The 15128-nt window shown below is 48.2% G+C and overlaps 1 protein-coding gene across 1 annotated transcript in view; it reads left to right on the top strand.

Moving 5' to 3' along the window:
• LOC140403957 (F-box only protein 47-like) overlaps positions 1-15128 on the top strand; it is a 61675-nt gene that overhangs the window by 29357 nt on the left and 17190 nt on the right. The window contains exons 8-10 of the mRNA XM_072492246.1: positions 4601-4777; positions 12942-13085; positions 14438-14580. Of these exons, the coding sequence (XP_072348347.1) occupies positions 4601-4777; positions 12942-13085; positions 14438-14580 (464 nt within the window). The remainder of the gene's footprint in view (positions 1-4600; positions 4778-12941; positions 13086-14437; positions 14581-15128) is intronic.

The following is a 15128-nucleotide window of genomic DNA, read 5'->3' as shown; positions in this document are numbered from 1 at the left end:
GGGAATAACATATCAGCCTGATTATTTAGCTGCGTGAAAGAGCCTAAGCTGTGGGGCTCCCCAGAGCATTGAAGTGCTGTGTAATGGACCGATAGGACTTGCATTTTTGCATTCCTGTGATTTCTCACTCTCCATCCCACTACTAATGGCACATCAGTAAGATGTCGCTGAGAGTGGATTGGGGTCAGGTCTTTCTCCAAGCACCAACCAGGTGAACCTAAAAGATCTTATGGCACTACTTCAAAAATAAAGACCGGGGACTTCTCCCTGGTATTCTGGTCAATATCTATCCCTCAACCAACACCTCAAAACAGATTATCTGGCCATAATTGCATTGTTGTTTGTGGGAACTTGTGTGCAATCTGGCTCCGATATTTCCTACATTACAATAGCAGCTAGGGTTTCATAAAATGTATACAACAAGTGGTTAGAATCTGGAATGCACTGCCTGAGAGCACGGTGGATGCAGATTCAAATGTGGTTTCAAAAGATAATTGAATAATTTGAATAGAAAATATTTGCAGGGCAATGGAGAAAAGGAGGCTAGCTGAGTTGCTCTTGCGGAGAACACGTGTGGACGCAACGGGCTGAGTGATCTCCTGTGCTGTAACCATTCTATGAGTGAATGATACTTCATTGGCTGTAAAACGTCTGGGATGCTTGAGGTTGTAAAAGGGTGTTATATAAATGCAAGTCCTTTTTTCATTTTTGACCACGTGAAATGATTGAGTCTGTCAGATCTGGCCTGGTTAGACTCAACAAAGCTCTCTATCCACAATGAAACTCATACAAGGAAGCTCAAGTCATTGGAAAACGACCGGGAGCAGGAACAATGGAAGATTTTCTTCCTCCGCAACCCAGGGGTGATGAGGTCAACTGCTGGCCCAGCTAGAGGCCAGCTCTTCAACTACACGGGAGCAAACAACCTGGGACTTTTTTGGTTTGTGTGGCTTAGTACCACATCAAGAGTTCATTTATCCATTGAGTCATCAAATGTCTATACAGATGTTTTATAAGCCCCATACACAAACAGCAGTTTAAATGCGTTCCTTGCCATGAAGGCATTTAAATAGCCAGGTAACCTGCTCCCAGGCTTTTGCCAATACTGTTCTTGAGCTGATTGTTAAAAGGCAAGGAGGATAAAGAAACCAGGGAGCTCATCCAATTTTCTCCCTCTAGGGGAAGTGCCTCGTGTGCGCTCTGCATCTTTGCCAGTGGCATATCCCTGCAATAGCAACTGACAGTGGAAGAAAACCTTGTTATTTACCTCCAGCCCAGCAATCTATCTCCGATCACATTAGAGCGTTCTATGTGCTTTTGTTGATGAGGTTTTATGGCAGCAAAAGACATTTTTGCAGTATTAGAGAGCATAAACCTATTTAGTTAAGGTCCAGAAAAGGCCATCACTTATTAACTTGAAGGACTAAAGAATTTGTGCTTATGTTTTATGGCATTTGTCTACTGATAGACATTTGAAATGAAAAATGAAAATGAAATGAAAATCACTTATTGTCACAAGTAGGCTTCAAATGAAGTTACTGTGAAAAGCCCCTAGTCGCCACATTCCGGCGCCTGTTCGGGGAGGCTGGTACGGGAATTGAACCGTGCCGCTGGCCTGCCTCGGTCTGCTTTCAAAGCCAGCGATTTAGCCCTGTGCTAAACCAGCCCCTTATTTGTTCCCAGGATGTCTTTTGGATATGACATCATCCCTTTCCCCCCCCATAAATTTAGAGTATCCAATTCATTTTTTTTCCAATTAAGGGGCAATTTAGCGTGGCCAATCCACCTACCCTGCACATCTTTTTGGGTTGTGGGGGCGAAACCCTCGCAAACACGAGGAGAACGTGCCAACTCCACACGGACAGTGACCCAGAGCCGGGATCGAACCTGGGACCTCGGCGCCGTGAGGCAGCAGGCCATTATCCTTTTGCTCACCATTTTCAATTTGAAAAAGGATCTACCAGCAATTTCTCTCGCGCAAGAGCTCCTAGACCTGGGGCGGGTCATGAAAGCCACGTTCCTTGGGATCCCAACACAATTTTTAAAGGACTGGCAGGAGGAGGGGACAGGAACCTCATGCTGCAAATTAATAACCCCTTAAGCTCCTTAAGGAGTTTATTAAGGGGCCTGTTTGGCGCAGAATTGAATTTTTAAACTTTAGTTCGGCAAATCTGAACAGTCAGGTACATGTTAGTACACAGCTGCCACGGACCCAATTAAAGTATATCTGTCTTTGTTTCTTTAAACCTGTTTTTTCCAAGACCTACTTCTGCCAATGTGAGAGATAGATCCTTTCATGGCCTCTTTCCGTCCTGTCAACTCTGAGGAGCTGGCTGCTCTCTTTGATAGCTCCTAGTATGTTTGCCACCTGCCTTTACCACTGATTCCAGGCTGGCAGCCCACCTTTGATGTCTGTTCTTGGGCATTGAGTTTACCTCCTGGACACTAGGCCATTTGAATTTAGAAACAGCATTGCAACGGTGATATTGAGAAATGGGTTTGTTGCAGTTATGAGGTTGAGAAAATTATAATTTGGGACTGTGACTTTAATTTAGTGTAAAATGAAGGGAGGGTCATGTGGCCTGTTCTGTTGTCTGCCTAACAGGCTTGGGTGAGGGAGGGGGCTGTTAAAGATTAATGGAAGGACCAAATTATTTTACTGGGAACAAGATGCAAAGCATTTACACTTGGAGACATTGATAACAGTCTATGTGCAAACAGTGAGTGACTGTGAGACTCCAAAGTCTGAGGAAAGTGTTGAGAATATCACGGTTCTTTAAATGATACATTTACTTCCAAGGAAAGTTAATCAGTATTTCTACCTGAATACAAGGCCCAAGTGATTCCATTTGCCATGGTGATGGGCTTTGAGAAAGGAATGGTCTTAGAGCTTCCTGAAATCTTAAAGACAAGGTTTGTTTTCCATGATTCAGGAGAGCGAGAGCAGCTGTAGGCAGCATGCCACTGTGGTTCACCATACAGGAATGCGGGTGGGAGCTCACTCTCAGATCGAAAAGACCAAATTCATTAGGATTTAAAACGAGGCTTGACGATTTGCCTCATGTGGAAGAATCTCCAGGGGAAAGAAACTTCACAGTGAAAGACAGTTCTGGGATGAAATGTTTCCAGGCTGAGAAAGGAAAAGAACAAAAATAAAGGGAGTTAAGAATCACTTTGCACTGAATTCTGGGAGAATTGAATGTCTACTTGAAGGCCAATGCAAAGTATGGGCGGGATTCTCCCTTTGGGGGACTAAGACCCCACGCCCGCCGGAAAATGGGCGGGAATCACTCTGGACTTTTTCCTGGAAAGTCTGGGGTGATTCCCCGTTTTCCAGGGGGCTAGTAGACCTCCGGAGTGCGTCCCGCAGCTCTGGCTGCCGACGGGGCCCTGCTGTACAGTCCGGGCGGCCACGCATGCGCATGGCGACCGCAAGCGTGTCTGCGCATGTGTGCGGCGGTTCACCTCGGCGCGGGCGCCACCGACATGGCGGACCCACACAGCAGGTCCGCGCAGAGAAAGATAGGTCACTCCCAGATCGCGATGGCCCACCGATCGGTGGCCCCCAATCGCGGGCCTGCCTGCCGTTGAGCCCCCCCCCCGGTGTGCGATCCCCACGCCCCCCCCTACCATAACACCCACATCAGCCGCGACTCCGAGTTCCTGCCAGGTGGAACCACATTAGAACCACGCCGGCAGCAACTCGGCCGGTCGACCGCGGAGGATCGCCAGGGGGCCTTTTCCAACGGCCCCCGACTGGCGCCGCGTCAATCGCGCACGCGCGAATGGTGGCGATTCCCTGGTGTACGGAGAATCGCGTCCCGGCGTGGGGGCCTATTTTGGGTGATTCTCTGCGTCGAGCACGATTTTAGCGTGGAGGGTCGGAGAATCCCGTCCTATATCTTTGAAGTATGTTTTCAGTCTTGCTAATAGAAAAAGGGGAATGTTCTGTTTAGTGGTTTAAAGTACCACATTAGTTGCCGACAAAGATAATGTTTAGTCAGTGTAGATTTCAGTCTTTTGTTACAGTAAAGGTTACTAAATCTGAAATCTTGCTGTGTCACCCTTTCAGCTATTAACTGGAAGTTCAAATTTATTATTAAAAGTTATTGGTCTCTAGGTCTCTAGGGAAACGTACAGGGTTGGGAATCTGAAATTCATCTGGGTATCGGGTTCCTGATCCCACTTTGAAAATCCGACCTAGACTATCAGATAATGTGACTATCCATGGTTATTATTTTCACCACATTTATTAGTCTTACTACCTGGTTTACTTCTTTCTCATGAGGAGTGGGGGGAGGAGGGAGAGAGAGAGAGAGAGGGATGGATCAAGATTAAATGTAACTTTGCAGAGCAAATTGTAAGAATTTTTTATTGTACCTACAGTGTTAAATTTTACTCATCCGCCCATTTTCTTGTCCCAATATCTTTCCTGCTACATCCCCAACACTCAACAAATCCACGCAGTGCTATTCAGTCTGAAGGATAGAATTCTGGATGACATAAATATTTACTCTGGCGATCTGAAATCCATAAATAATACATCGTTGTCTTGGGATTTTAGAATTTCTACAACTTTTCTGTGTTGTGCTTCAAATAGGTGCAACTAGAAAGCTGGAGCTACAGGTCCGTCTGTTTTATCGCCGCATTCTCTTAGATCACTGGGAGCACCAGTGCGATATAGCTTTCTGGCTGACTCGCATCCTGAAGCCATGGCCGATGGTGAACCAAGCAAGACTGCTGTACTTGCTGTATGGGCCCATGTCCCTCAGCGATGGTAAGGACTGGCAGAGAACACTTTTCTTTTATAAATTTAGAGTACCCAATTATTTTTTTCCCCAATTAAGGCGCAATTTGGCATGGCCAATCCACCTACCCTGCACATCTTTTTGAGACCCACGCAGTCAGAGGGAGAATGTGCAAACTCCACAGGACTCCGGGTCCTCGGCACCGTGAGGCAGCAGTGCTAACCACTGCACCACCTTGCCACCTGAGGCATAGAACACTTATGCAATTTAAATACTTCCCTCTTATTTTTGAAGTGCCTGACTTTTGCTGAAGCAGTTTCGTGGGTGCAAGCAAGTTTCGATAATACCTCACTCAAATTATTATTCTCAATGTGTGAACCTCATAAATAAGTGTGAGGCTCATCAATGATGATGGGCATGGACTTCCGGGTGCGGCGATGACCAGCTAAGTCGCACGTTTCGGCAGCTCCCGGCGGAACGGACTTTTGGGCTCTCAATAAGAGCCCCAACGGCAATTTTAACGGCTAAAAGCACTGTGCGGTAAACCAGAAGGGAATCTCCCCTGGATACGGATGGAAAAAGGAGAGGAAAGTGGCCGGATTGCGGTGGATCCTTTAGAGCAGCGGCAAGGAAGGCAAGCAAAAACCAAGATGGCGTCGGAAGGTGGCAGTTTAATATGGGGCCCTGAACAACACGAGTTTTTGAAACGCTGCGTGGAAGAGCTTAAAAAGGAGATGAAGAAGGAGCTGTTGGCCCCGATATTACAGGCGATTGAAGGGCTAAAAGATGAGCAAAAGACCCAGGAGCGGGAGCTTCGGATCGTGAAGGCAAAGGTTGCCGAGAATGAGGACGATATACAGGGCCTGGTGGTGAAGACGGAGATGCACGAGGCACACCATAAACGATGTGTGGAAAGGCTGGAGGTGCTGGAGAATAATGCGAGGAGGAAGAATTTAAGAATTCTTGGTCTTCCTGAAGGTGCAGATGGGGCGGACGTCGGGGTATATGTGAGCACGATGCTGCACCCGTTGATGGGATCGGAGGCCCCGACGGGTCCGCTGGAGGTGGAGCGAGCCTATCGAGTTATGGCGCGAAGACCGAGGGCTGGAGAAATTCCTCGAGCCATAGTGGTGAGATTCCTCCGTTTTAAGGACAGAGAGATGGTCTTAAGATGGGCAAAGAAAACTCGGAGCAGTAGACGGGAGAACGCGGTGATCCGCGTATATCAAGACTGAAGTGCGGAGGTGGCGAGAAGGAGGGCGAGCTTTAATTGGGCCAAGGCGGTGCTTCATAAAAAGAAGATCAAATTTGGAATGCTGCAGCCGGCAAGACTGGGTCACATATCAAGGGAAGCACCACTACTTTGAAACGGCGGATGAGGTGTGGGCATTTATTGTTGAAGAGAAATCGGAATGAGTGGGTTATTAAAAAAGAACGTTCGAGACAAAGTGGTGGGGCGAATATGGGGGGCGAAGAGGGGGGGAAAAGGGGGGAGAGAGGATTTTTATGTTGTTAATCCTGCGACCCGGTAACTTTTCTCTCTTCCACAGGTTGTGGGGGGGGGAGGAAGGGAGGTGGAGGAGTTGGGGGCGTTGGCCATTGGGGGCGGGGCCAAAAGGGAAGCGCGGGCTTTGTTCCCACGCTATGATAATTATGGCGGGAGTAGGGAAGCAGGAAGGAGGGGGCGTCGCACGGTGCAAGCCGAGATCACGGGGGGAAGCCGAGCTCGGCCAGAGTATGCTGACTTCTGAGAGCAACATGGGGGGTGTAACTACGCTAGTGGGGGATCTAGCGGGGGGGGGTGGGAGGGGGGGATTTACTGGGTTGCTGCTGCTGGGGAGAAGGGGGAGCTGGTATGGGGTGGGGTGGGCGGGGCGGGGGGACATCGCCTGGGGGGGACACAGCTGCGTGGGAACCGGGTGAAGAGCTGGGTAAAAGGGGATGGCTAATCGACAAGGGGGGGGGGTAAAGAGCCCCCTAACCCGGCTGATCACGTGGAATGTGAGAGGGCTGAACGGGCCGATAAAGAGGGCACGGGTACTCGCACACCTAAAGAAACTTAAGGCAGATGTGGTTATGTTACTGGAGACGCATTTGAAACTGATAGACCAGGTTAGACTACGCAAAGGATGGGTGGGACAGGTGTTTCATTCGGGGCTGGATGCGAAAAACAGGGGTGTTGCTATATTTGTGGGGAAGCGGGTAATGTTTGAGGCAAAGACCATAGTGGCGGATAGTGGGGGCAGATACGTGATGGTGAGTGGCAAATTACAGGGGGAGGCGGTGGTCTTAGTGAACGTATATGCCCCGAACTGGGATGATGCCAACTTTATGAGGCGCATGTTAGGACGTATCCCGGACCTAGAGGTGGGGAAGTTGGTAATGGGTGGAGATTTTAACACGGTGCTGGAACCAGGGCTGGACAGATCGATGTCCAGGACTGGAAGGAGGCCGGCAGCAGCCAAGGTGCTTAAAGACTTTATGGAGCAGATGGGAGGAGTAGACCCATGGAGATTTAGTAGACCTAGGAGCAAGGAGTTTTCGTTTTTCTCCTATGTCCACAAAGTTTATTTCCGAATAGACTTTTTTGTTTTGGGAAGGGCGCTGATCCCGAAGGTGAGGGGGACGGAGTATACGGCCATAGCTATTTCGGATCACGCTCCACATTGGGTGGACTTGGAGATAGGGGAGGAAAAAGAACGGCGTCCACCCTGGAGAATGGACATGGGACTAATGTCGGATGAGGGGGTGTGTCTAAGGGTGAGGGGGTGTATTGAAAGGTACTTGGAACTCAATGATAATGGGGAGGTCCAGGTGGGAGTGGTCTGGGAGGCGCTGAAGGCAGTGGTTAGAGGGGAGCTGATATCAATCAGGGCACATAAAGGAAAGCAGGAGAGTAGGGAACGGGAGCGGTTGCTGCAAGAACTTCTGAGGGTGGACAGGCAATATGCGGAGGCACCGGAGGAGGGACTGTACAGGGAAAGGCAAAGGCTACACGTAGAATTTGATTTGCTGACTACGGGTACTGCAGAGGCACAGTGGAGGAAGGCACAGGGTGTACAATACGAATATGGGGAGAAGGTGAGCAGGTTGCTGGCCCACCAATTGAGGAAAAGGGGAGCAGCGAGGGAAATAGGGGGAGTGAGGGATGAGGAGGGAGAGATGGAGCGGGGAGCGGAGAGAGTGAATGGAGTGTTCAAGGCATTCTATGAAAGATTATATGAAGCTAAGCCCCCGGATGGGAAGGAGAGAATGATGTGTTTTCTGGACCAGCTGGAATTTCCTAAGGTGGAGGAGCAGGAGAGGGCGGGACTGGGAGCACAGATCGAAATGGAGGAAGTAGTGAAAGGAATTAGGAGCATGCAGGCGGGGAAGGCTCCGGGACCGGATGGATTCCCAGTTGAATTTTACAGGAAATACGTGGACTTGCTCGCCCCGCTACTGATGAGAACCTTTAATGAGGCGAGGGAAAGGGGACATCTGCCCCCGACTATGTCAGAGGCAACGATATCGCTTCTAAAGAAAGAAAAAGACCCGCTGCAATGCGGGTCCTATAGGCCTATTTCCCTCCTGAATGTAGACGCTAAGATTCTGGCCAAGGTAATGGCAATGAGGATAGAGAATTGTGTCCCGGGGGTGGTCCATGAGGACCAAACTGGGTTTGTGAAGGGGAGACAGCTGAATACGAATATACGGAGGCTGCTAGGGGTAATGATGATGCCCCCACCAGAGGGGGAAGTGGAGATAGTGGTGGCGATGGATGTCGAGAAAGCATTTGATAGAGTGGAGTGGGATTATTTGTGGGAGGTGTTGAGGAGATTTGGCTTTGGAGATGAGTATATTAGATGGGTACAGCTGCTGTATAGGGCCCCGATGGCGAGCGTGGTCACGAATGGACGGGGTCTGCATATTTTCGGCTCCATAGAGGGACGAGGCAGGGATGTCCTCTGTCCCCATTATTGTTTGCACTGGCGATTGAGCCCATGGCAATAGCACTGAGGGGTTCCAGGAAGTGGAGGGGAGTACTCAGGGGAGGAGAAGAACACCGGGTATCTCTGTATACGGACGATTTGTTGTTGTATGTGGCGGACCCGGCGGTGGGGATGCCAGAGCTAATGCGGATACTTGGGGAGTTTGGAGAATTTTCAGGATATAAACTGAACATGGGGAAAAGTGAGTTGTTTGTGGTGCATCCAGGGGGGCAGAGCAGAGAAATAGAGGACTTACCGCTGAGGAAGGTAACAAGGGACTTTCGCTACTTGGGGATCCAGATAGCCAAGAATTGGGGTACATTGCATAGGTTAAATTTAACGCGGTTGGTGGAACAGATGGAGGAGGACTTCAAGAGATGGGACATGGTATCCCTGTCACTGGCAGGGAGGGTGCAGGCGGTTAAAATGGTGGTCCTCCCGAGATTCCTTTTTGTGTTTCAGTGCCTCCCGGTGGTGATCACGAAGGCTTTTTTCAAAAGGATTGAGAAGAATATCATGAGTTTTGTGTGGGCCGGGAAGACCCCAAGAGTGAGGAGGGGATTTTTGCAGCGTAGCAGGGATAGGGGGGGGGCTGGCACTACCGAGCCTAAGTGAGTACTACTGGGCCGCCAATATCTCAATGGTATGTAAGTGGATGGGAGAAGAGGAGGGAGCGGCATGGAAGAGATTGGAGAGGGCGTCCTGCAGGGGAACTAGCCTACAAGCTATGGTGACGGCGCCATTGCCGTTCTCACCGAAGAAATACACCACAAGCCCGGTGGTGGTGGCTACTCTGAAAATCTGGGGGCAGTGGAGACGGCACAGGGGTAAGACGGGAGCCTCGGTGTGGTCCCCGATAAGAAATAACCATAGGTTTGCTCCGGGGAGAATGGATGGGGGATTTGGAACATGGCAAAGAGCAGGAGTAACACAATTGAGAGATCTGTTTGTAGATGGGACGTTTGCAAGTCTGGCAGCGCTGACCGAAAAATACGGGTTGCCCCAAGGGAATGCATTCCGGTATATGCAACTGAGGGCTTTTGCGAGGCAACAGGTGAGGGAATTCCCGCAGCTCCCGACGCAGGAGGTGCAGGACAGAGTGATCGCAAAGACATGGGTGGGGGACGGTAAGGTATCAGACATATATAGGGAAATGAGGGACGAGGGGGAGATTATGGTAGATGAGCTGAAAGGGAAATGGGAAGAGGAGCTGGGGGAGGAGATTGAGGAGGGGCTGTGGGCTGATGCCCTAAGTAGGGTAAACTCATCGTCCTCGTGTGCCAGGCTAAGCCTGATACAATTTAAGGTGTTACACAGGGCGCATATGACTGGAGCATATATACTCCAAAATTTTTGGAGTAGCGGATAGGTGTGCGAGATGCCCAGCGAATCACACCCACATGTTCTGGTCATGTTCGGCACTACAGGGGTTTTGGGTGGGGGTGACAAAGGTGCTTTCGAAGGTGGTGGGGGTCCAGGTCGAACCAAGCTGGGGGTTGGCTATATTCGGGGTTGCAGAGGAGCCGGGAGTGCAGGAGGCGAAAGAGGCTGATGTTTTGGCCTTTGCGTCCCTAATAGCCCGGCGCAGGATACTGTTGATGTGGAAGGAAGCCAAGCCCCCGGGTGTGGAGACCTGGATAAATGACATGGCACGGTTTATAAAGTTGGAACGGATTAAGTTCGTCCTAAGGGGATCGGCTCAAGGGTTCACCAGGCGGTGGCAACCGTTCGTCGAATACCTCACAGAAAGATAGAGGGAATGGAAAAGAAGAAGACAGTAGCAGCAACCCAGGGGGTGGGGGGGGGGGGGAACCAGAAGGACTCTCAGGGAAGTTAGTGTATATGTAAAATATGTATAGGTTGTTGTTATAGGTAATTGTATATTGGACTGCTAAATTGTATTTTTGGAGAGTATTTATTTGGGACAAGGCAGTTGCCACTTAGTTTTGTTTTTTTAATTTCGATGTTGTTTATATATTATTTATTTCTTGCTTAAAACTGGCCATTGTTATTTATATTGTTATATTACTGTGTAAAGGATACACAATGTACTGTCATGGTTGGCCAAAAATTTTGAATAAAATATATATTTTAAAAAATGATGATGGGCATCATAGGACACTGACTACACCCCCGCCTCCCAACCACCTCCCCAAAGCCCATCCTTTTTATTGCCTGTTGTATGAAATATCAAACGATAAGTGGTATGCCTGGTACCATCTCAATAAGAATCAGCACTTTCACATGTGAACAAATGGTTTGGCCCATTGGAGTCTTATGCCCAGTTCTGGATGCCAGACTCTGGGATGGATGCAAAGATTTTGAAGAGGGGGCAGAGAGATTTGCTAGAATGGTTCGCGGGGTTAGGATTACATGGTGAGACTGGAGGAATTGAGGTTGTTTTTCTTGGAGCTGGGAGGGCTGAGAGAATATTTGATGGAGGAGTTTAAAACTGTGACGATTTATAGGGTAAATTAAGATGTCGGTAAAAGAAGTGGAAATAACTTGAAAATGTTTTTTCATGCAATGAGTGGTGTGGAATGCACTGCCTTAGAGTGTTGGAAAAGATTGAATAATAATTTTCATAAGGGAAATGATAAATGAGAGAATAAAGTTTTGTAGGGATTTGGGGAATGAGGACTGGAGTGGTCTTTGAAAGAGCTGACACCGACTTCATGTGCCAAATGTCCTACATGCTATACTATTCTATGGTGCTTTTCTAGTTTTGTTTTTCCCTTGTGAAGGTTCATATTCATGTTGGGATACAGGGCGCGATTCAACCACTGTGTTGAGCCAGGCGCCAATCCAGGGTGATGGGTGATTAGCGGAAAGGCCAAAATCAAGATGTGTGCCAGGAGCGAGCATTTTTCAATTCCCCCAGCCTGCTCGCGATGGCGAGTTCCGGATCACACCCAAAAATGGCGAGAATATCATTAACCTTTATTTGCATTCATTTTCATTTCATTAACGTGATTGAAGTTGAATGCAGTGGCCTCCCGGCAATGACCAGCCAGCGGGAGGCTTCGTTTAGTACTCCTTTCAAAAACGGGAACCTGGCACAATAATGGCCTGGCCTCATCAGATGGAGATCCTGCAAGTCAATGGACATGTGGTCAAGGAGAGTGAAGGATCATTTTGTCTGACATAAACTACTCATTTGAGACAGATCATCAGGGTGAAAGGGCGGTAGATCCTTAGCTTTCTGGTGCAGGCCAACCTCGCTGTGGTGATTACTCTCTTCTCGGGCAACACCACGATTTCCAGGGCCATTTCTCCTAGGGGGCGAGGACCCGAATTTCTGGGACTCTGCTCCCCGTCTCGGCCCTTTCCCGTTTATTTTGGGCTATCTTTTCCTGTGGAGACAAAGAGAGGGCATTGTGAGCCGCACATTTGATGGGTCGGGGGAGTCTAAAGCAGGTGGCATGTGTGGGTACCACCCCTGGTCATGAAGGAGTTGCGCTGGTATGTGCCAGGGGGATCTGAGGAACAAGCATGAAGATCAGATGTAGGGAGGGTGCGAGGTGTCAGCCAGTAATTTGGGATGTGGTTTGGGAAATTGAAGGTTGGCAGGCGAAACTGATATCAGGAGAGAGGTAGAAACTTACCTTTGCAGCTCGTTGGAGATTGATTGTCTCCTTCCTACATTGGACGGCGGTCCTCTTTATCATGCTGCCCATACTGTCACCCGCTGCCACTGCCTCCCAGGCTGACTCTGCTGCTGGTCCTCTGACCCCCCTTGGGGCAACAGTGTGGTCTGCCTCTCAGCCACAGAGTCAAGAAACCTGGCTAGCTCGCATCCGTAGAGCGACGAGCAGGTCTGCGCGCTGCCATGCTTGTATGTTGACTGGGAGTGAGTGATGAGGGAGCATTTAAAAGCAACTCCCCCTTGTTAGCAGTGAGTTGCTGAGGCGTGAGCCGGGTGAATCTGGCGACGAGGGAACCAGTAGTGCTGAGAATCTCGTCGGGGTTTATTTTTGGCACTAAGTGCCGTTGAATACTGGCTGCGATCTTGCCACCGTGTCCGTCATGAAACAACCCGCCAAACGCGCCCAAAACCAGACTTTGAAATTTTCCATTGAATCGCGCCCACAGTGTCACAAACATTGGCCATCCTCTAGTATACTCAATATTCTTTTCTGTATGATGAGTTATATGGTGTCAACCACTTTAAAGGTGCGTTGTAAATGCAAGATGCTGTTGTTTGTATATATTCCATCCTCAGGTCAGATCCACTGGCATCATATGACCCAATTACCTGCAAGCGAGGACAGTATTAAGGGTATTGCAGCAGCGATTAGGTTGCTGCATGAAAATGCCAAGGAATGGACAGCTGATGACATTTTCACCTTGTTAGAAGAATTAGCAGGTAATTGCTTTTTGTAAAAAGCCTAAAAATTGTAAGGGAAAGGAAAAACTGAGATGTAATGAGTTTCACGGTTTTGAAGCCCTGGGAAAGATTGAATAAGACTGGTGGATGATGTGATGACTCTTAGTTTCATGTAAAAACAAAATGAGGCTCAATGTGGCATTCAGTGAGGAGAAATGTAAAGCACAGCGCCAGGAACCTGGGTTCAATTCCCGGCTTGGGTGACTGTGTGAAATCTGCACGTTCTCCCCGTGTCTGCGTGGGTTTCCTCCGGGTGCTTTGGTTTCCTCCTACAAGTCTCGAAAGACGTGCTTGTTAGGTGAATTGGACATTCTGAATTCTCCCTCAGTGTACCTGAACAGGCGTCGTAGTGTGGCGACTCGGGGATTTTCACAGTAACGTCATTGCAGTGTTAATGTGAGCCTTCTTGTGACACTAATAAAGATGATTAAAAAACAGATGGCTAATTCCAGGTTTAAAAGAAGCATAATAAGTTAATTCAGAAAAGCGCTGCCTGGTATTATAAGTAAAATAGAAATAGAGGTATGAACTTTTGTGATGGAGGGTTAAGAGTTACTGAGAAGAAAGCAAATTGAATCACATGAAGAAACTGAGCTTGAAGGCATCTTAGAGATAAAGTTTATGGTTGACATTTCTACCTTCCCAACAGCACAGGGACCATAATATCCTCTAGAAGATTTGATCATCCATATCTATAAGTCTCTTTCTAATCATCAACCCTTGTTGATGACCAGCAGCTATTTCTTCCAATGCGTTGACCGACTAAATATGGAATGTTGTTGATGTAAGCCCAGGCAATGCATCTACTACTCTGTATAACCTCTAGTTTTACTTGGGGCGTTAACTTTGCTCTTTGTGTTCTCTGGTAATTAGATGGATTGTCTGCGCACCAGCCTCATTTCAGTACATAAACACACTGAACTTAATGGTACTGAGTAGATCCCAGGTTTGATTCATTGCATGTGGTAAATTAGTCGATCTTGTTTGGGTCAGACATGAGGATGTTACATGCAGTTGGCCTTAGGCAGGCTTTGATTAAAAAGAGATGCTAAAAGCTTGTTTCAGACCCCGGGTGATCGCTACGGCCCCCCTTTAGGCAAAGACAGGATGGAGCTTTAATATGATGCCTTAGGAGTTGAACAGTCTGCTCACATCCACTATCTAGACTCCCACATGAGAAATGATCACTTGGGCAAGGTACTAGGCAGATGCTGATGCCCGTGAAAATGTACTCCAACAGGAGTTTATGCCTTGAGGAAAAGAGGCCTGAAAAGAGGAGAAGTTTGGAAAAATTTGAAAGAGAGTGATGACAGAGGCTGCATCTATTCCAGGTTTCCCTCAAGAGTGGCTCCTGGAGAACAGTGCTCGTCTTCTGATTTGTTGTGGGAATAACATGTGCTTTACGTTCTTGGCCAATAAAGCAGTGAATGGGAGGCTCAATGAACTTGCCACACTTATTGTGTTCCTGTCTTTGGTGAGTAAAATGAAAATAACTGAATCAGATTCTATTAGACATGGGAAAAAATATTTGTTACGTTCTGGTATCCTCAGGCTATTACAGTTATGAGTGTAACTAAGCTGATATTTTTCAATTTGTCTGCCTTTGTAAAGTGCTGTGGTTAGAGGATAAAGGCTGGGTAAGCACAGTTTAGAGACGGGGAATGTTATTAAGAAAGATTATGAAAAATTAAAAGTGGACTGAAAAGTAATCTCAGAGACCCACATTCTAAATCATGGCATTGGGCAGCACAGTAGCACAGTGGATAGGTAGCACTGTTGCTTCACACCTCCAGGGTCCCATGTTTGATTCCCAGTTTGGGTCACTGTCTGTGTGGAGTCTGCACGTTTTCCCTGTGCCTGCGTGGCTTTCCTCCTAGTGCTCCGGTTTCCTCCCACAAGTCCCGAAAGATGTGCAGTTAGGTAATTTGGACATTCTGAATTCTCCCTCAGTGTACCCGAACAGGCGCCGGATTGTGGTGACTAGGGGCTTTTCACAGTAACTTCATTGCAGTGTTAATGTAA

Source organism: Scyliorhinus torazame, chromosome 29, assembly GCF_047496885.1.
Source record: "Scyliorhinus torazame isolate Kashiwa2021f chromosome 29, sScyTor2.1, whole genome shotgun sequence".
Classification (NCBI taxonomy): domain Eukaryota; kingdom Metazoa; phylum Chordata; class Chondrichthyes; order Carcharhiniformes; family Scyliorhinidae; genus Scyliorhinus; species Scyliorhinus torazame.
This window is presented reverse-complemented; position numbering and strand designations above follow the sequence as displayed.